Raw genomic sequence first — 5742 nt, 5'->3', positions numbered from 1 at the left:
TCATCAGTGGAGTTTAAACACTATAAATGTATCAAGGTAAAGGATAATTTAATATAAGATTAGGTTGCGGTGAAAGTTGTTAAATGTTCAGAGGAGTAAAACCCAATTACCGTCAAAATCACACTCACCATTAAGACATTCATCCAAAGGCAAGGAGAGAGCAAATTAGAAGTTCAGGATAACATTAATACAGGAACTCAACAGCACTGCATATATAAACTTGGAGCTATTTTACCGAACCTAGATCAGGCTTTCCAAAACGCTTAATATCAAGAACTGACAACTAACAAAATATGATCCAAAATACTGTTGCGATTAGCAAGACTGCGTGACTCCTTTTTTAAAATTTACGATATCTGACTTCTTACCATATGAAAGTACCAATTGCAGAACTGCCATAAAATATATTTTTATTCTCGCCTTTTTTTATAGGAATATTAAGCATAAAATTATTTTCGGTCTACAATCGAGCAAGGATCGAGGAATCAAGCTGTTTATTACAAACACCCGCCAATTAAAATGTGAGTCAATGAAATTGAAAGACAATCCTTGAAAGGATTAAAACTTTACTGCAGTCAATGACCTAAATCGAGTGCATATGAAAGACCATCCAAATCAACTGGTAATTAACTTCTTTAACTATGAAATCTTTTTTCGGATCTTCCGATTTTCGAATAAGAATAAAAAAACAAGTGTATATTATCTTTAAACAACTTTTCAAATTTTTATTAATTTGTTTTATGTTAAACAATTGCATATAAATTTAGTTCTAAAAATTTGTATAATAATTTTGAAAATTAATTGAAATTGGATGTAGAAGAATTCAAAATAACCAATAAAATTTTCTTTAGTTTTGTATTGCAATTATATGGATTTTGCAATCTTTGGTATCTGTTTAATAGGTCGATGATTTTCACAGCTGGCTTTTGTATTTTTCTATAATCATAATTTATAACTAATACGAGAAAAAATATTACAACTCAAAGTACAAAATTATATGTTAGTGCATTCCAAATATACTCACTTCTGTAATATAAGTAACATCATAAAATGTAATTTTCGTTTTTGTTAAAGCTTCATAAACTGAATGGAAAATATTTTCTTAAAGATCAAACCTACACAATAAATTTTTATAATCCCTAACTATTGCCTTACTTGTATCTATGCATGTTGTTTACTCCCCACAAACAATTCAATCATCATCCATACTTTCATCATCATTTGTATTTTCATCATCTATGTTCTGTTCATCATCATCTTCATCTCCAATGTTAACATCTTCACCTTCATCTTCGTATTCATCGTCATTGTCATCGTCAGTGTTATCGTCGCCGTTACTTTCATTATCATTTGCATTTTCATCATCTAGGTTCTGTTCATCATCATCTTCATCTCCAATGTTAACATCTTCATCTTCGTATTCATTCTCATTGTCATCATCAGTGTTATCGTCGCCGTCGCCGTCACTTTCATTATCATTTGCATTTTCATCATCTAGGTTCTGTTCATCATCATCTTCATCTCCAATGTTAACATCTTCATCTTCGTATTCATTCTCATTGTCATCATCAGTGTTATCGTCGCCGTCGCCGTCACTTTCATTATCATTTGCATTTTCATCATCTAGGTTCTGTTCATCATCATCTTCATCTCCAATGTTAACATCTTCATCTTCGTATTCATTCTCATTGTCATCATCAGTGTTATCGTCGCCGTCGCCGTCACTTTCATTATCATTTGCATTTTCATCATCTAGGTTCTGTTCATCATCATCTTCATCTCCAATGTTAACATCTTCATCTTCGTGTTCATTCTCATTGTCATCATCAGTGTTATCGTCGTCGTTACTTTCATTATCATTTGCATTTGCATCATCGCCGTTCTGTTCATTTTCATTTTCAACATCTTCTTCAACTTCATCTTCAGCGTTATCGTTGTCATTATTTCTATTATTTCCGGGATAATTGAAATCGCCTGCAGCTGAGAAATCTGTTTCAATTTGCTGCGTAGCAGGCGTAATATTAAATGTCCTGCAAAATGCGGCGTCTACGTTCCCTGGGTTTGCAACAATATTTCTAGTAAGCGACAGAACTATCTGTTCCATACTCATATTGAGATTTCGTGTATGGAACTCCAATACCCTATTCCATCTAAAATTAGAGCCATTTACATTTCTCCTGTCAAATATCTGTAATATTTGATGTATTGTATCAGCTGCATTTTGTTCGATACTACCATCGTTTTGATATTGCTGGTTTGAAGCACTTGGAAGGTCAGGTACTTCTTCTACACTAAACACCTGATTTGATGAATCATCTGCAACTTGTTCTGAAATCTCGTTACTACCATCGTTCTGTTGTTGTTGGTTTGAAGCACTTGGAAGAACATGTGATTCTATTATGCGATCACTATTCTCATTATTTTGTGTAAAGTTTGACACAGAGCTGTTTGGGGAGCTTATATTGCTATCGTGAAAAACTGAGTGCTCACTATTACTAATATGCTCTGGATTGATTCTTACAGAGTTTTCGTGTGATGCATTTTGAATATCACTTGCGCTTTGATCAGTTAGCTCGTTATTCCTCGGTTCGGTTCGCGTACGTCTGCGCCGATCGTAAGGAGTATACCGTCGATTGGCTCTTCTAGATCTAATACCTCTGAAAGGAGCACCTGAATTTTGTTCTGAAATCTCATTACTACCATCGTTTTGATGTTGCTGATTTGAAGTACTTGGAAGGTTATGTGCTATTACTATGCGATCACTATTCTCATTATTTTGTGTAAAATTTGACACAGAGCTATTTGAGGAGCTTATGTTGCTATCGTGAAAAACTGAGTCCTGACTATTACTAATATGTGATACATTTTGAATATCACTTGCGCTTTGATCAGTATGCTCGTTATTCCTCGGTTCGGTTCGCGTACGTCTGCGCCGATCGTAAGGAGTATACCGTCGATTGACTCTTCTAGATCTAATACCTCTGAAAGGTGGTAGTTGTGAATCATTTGATTCATCAGAATCTGATTCAGACAGTTCATGATTGCGGTCATCCTCTTCCATTTTATCTTTCAAAAATTGCTTCACGGCTAAAAGGGTTTTCTGTGATTCTATTATATTTGCGCTATATTTGAATATATTTGAATAGCATAAAAAGATAAAAAGTTTGTTAAATGAAGTTTTAAAATTTATTTCACATGACTTAAATATTAACAAAATATTTCATTCAAAAACAAATGAGTACTTGTTTTCCTGATTTTTTTTTATAGAATCAATAATTACTTTAAATTAATACTACCTGACTGTAGATTTAATCATTAGATTAATTTATTAAAATATATTTTAATTTAAGTCAAGGCACTTATTATGTACTCAGAACAATCTGAATCTAAACAAAATTTTAGTCTTGAAGTGATTGTTTCGAGCCTCATAAAATTTAGGTCATGGATTTTTTCTTACTGATATTGGAATAATATCATCTGAATTAAAATATGCAGTTCTATAAGAATTGAAAGCATGAATTCGTATGGTTGTGTAGATATTTTACTTCATATCTAGATTTCTAATAAAGTTGATTCACATTGCTTATTTGTGTCTCTTATTTGTTTTTTTTACTAGTTGCAATATTAAAACGTTTCAGTCTATATTTTAAGAATCGTTAACAAAAACAAAAAAAATCCACTAAACACTTTTTTATAGAAAAAAAGAAAAAAAAGCAAAGAAACTTTTGCTATCCAAAGATCAGTGAAAAGATTTTCATGACATCCGAACTCTTCCCAGTAAATGATATCTTAAGCTATAACTATATTTGTGAGTGTTGCATGAATAGTACATGTAGCTATTTTACCTATAGCGGGCAGCAAACTTATGGGTCTCCAATTTTCAGGTAAAGAAATGTCTTCTCCGGGTTTTGGAAGGACTACTATAACAGCAGTTTTCCAGACACCTAATATTGCATTAATGCAATATTAATGATATTATTAATGATATCTTTTTTCAAACATATGTTATTGATTCCACCTAGTTCACGGGATTTTCGGTTTTTTTAATTACTAATTAAAATGCTGATTTCTTTCATATTTGTTAAAGGTAAAGTTCCAACTTCCGTTATTGAAAAAATATTAGTCATCATTTCATTAATTTCCTTCTCATTTGAGTCTTTCTCTCTCCTTTTGACTTAAAGAATGATGCAAAAACTTTTGCTTTTTCCTCTTTAGTGTAACACCAACCATTATCATCATGAATTCAAGATATTTTAGAATTTGCGTTCAATCCTATAAACTTGCTTAACGTCCAGAAGGCACTGATCTGGTGTAGATAAGGTTAGGCTATTAAAAACCATTTTATTAGATTTGTTGAGTGTCTCCGTTCGCATTTTTGTTTGTGATAATATCTTGAAAAAAATAAATGACTATTTTCTCAGAGCTAATTTGTAGAAAAGTTCTTCATAAGATCTTTGGTCCTCTACGAGTTGGCGACGACTACCGCATTAGAGTGAACCACGAGCTGTACGAGCTTTATCACGACATTGATATAATTCACCGTGTCTCCGGTGGAGTGATCAAGTTGAGGGAGCACTTACTGGACTAGATATACGAGACTGGAGAAGGCGCGCACACAGCAGAGGCGCCTAGGGAGACATGCTGCATCAGGCCGAAACTCGGTAACGGGTTGTTATGGCCAAATAAGTAAGTAAGTAAGTAAGTAATTTGTAGCTTACGTATATAGAAATCCTAAACGACACTTATCAGGAGTCGTCAGTTATTTCCCAGAAGTGTTAGATTGAAAAAGAGACCTACTGAAGTAACTGTTTCCACATAAGTTGTATAAGAATAGTTTCAACCTTGAAGCAATGGATGTAAAATTCTACCATCGAACATCAAAATATACAAAATAAAATAACTGAAGAAATTAATTGTTGAATAACTACAGATGTTAGCTAGCCTGCTCATCTGAGAAACTGAGGGCAGAGTGACCATGAAGCTGAACAAAAAATTCATTGTGTTTTTCTGCTATGGGTGCCTATTCAGAACTTTATCGCTCTTAGGTTACTGGTATGAAAAACGGTAACACAGAACATTAATGGATGATACTGAAATATTATTGGTGTTTTTAAAAATTGAATTCCTAAGTGCTGCCTATTTAACTAGTGAAAGCTGCGAATCGGAATCTGTTATTCATAGATCTGGTTAAGTCGATATAATATATAAGTACAAAGCGTTAGAAGCTATTATAGTGGAGAATTTACAAAAGTTTAACTTATTTCTGAATAAATAAAAGTAGATAGTCAAGTAGTGGAAATTATCGAAACTAACGAGTTCAATAATAGTACATAAATATATAAAAAATCAAGAGTACTTGAATTAAAACAATCAGGACAATCATATCCTGCTCTTCATTTCGATAGCATTACTTACCAAGTATAGAGATTCACTTTTGCGAAATCGTACGGGCCTTGAAAACAGTACAAGTATTTCTTATATTAATTATAATTATTTTAATTCTTGATTATTATGTGGTAACTGATCGCTTTGTTATATAAATATGTGTAAATAAAATCTTTTTGTATTTCTTTAACGTCAAAATTTAATAATTGACAAGCTACACATTGGTATCTCCTATTCAAAAATTATGTATTTCAAATAAAAGTACTTTTATTTTAGTTCACTTACAAAATAAAACAAATTCCATAGCGACAAGTATGACTGTTAACATACCTGACAATATCACAGGAATGTTTTCGT

At 32.5% G+C, this 5742-nt stretch overlaps 1 protein-coding gene across 1 annotated transcript; it reads right to left on the bottom strand.

Moving 5' to 3' along the window:
- Positions 1–1026: 1026 nt before the first annotated feature.
- Positions 1027–5481, bottom strand: LOC119689515 (protein PFC0760c-like). The gene is made up of 3 exons (XM_038104352.1): positions 5416–5481; positions 1156–3122; positions 1027–1083 (listed from the first exon to the last, which is right to left on the bottom strand). Exon 2 carries the CDS (start codon positions 3059–3061, stop codon positions 1193–1195), a length of 1869 nt encoding a protein of 622 aa, XP_037960280.1. The 5' UTR covers positions 3062–3122; positions 5416–5481; the 3' UTR covers positions 1027–1083; positions 1156–1192.
- Positions 5482–5742: the final 261 nt, after the last annotated feature.

The sequence above is a fragment of the Teleopsis dalmanni genome, chromosome X (assembly GCF_002237135.1).
Source record: "Teleopsis dalmanni isolate 2A chromosome X, ASM223713v2, whole genome shotgun sequence".
Classification (NCBI taxonomy): Eukaryota; Metazoa; Arthropoda; class Insecta; order Diptera; family Diopsidae; genus Teleopsis; species Teleopsis dalmanni.
Note: the sequence above shows the minus strand (reverse complement) of the source record. Positions and strands in the feature narration are given on the sequence as shown.

Coding starts and splice junctions, on each gene's coding strand:
- LOC119689515 (XM_038104352.1), bottom strand. CDS start 3,061: ATGGAAGAGGATGACCGCAATCATGAACTGTCTGAATCAGATTCTGAT.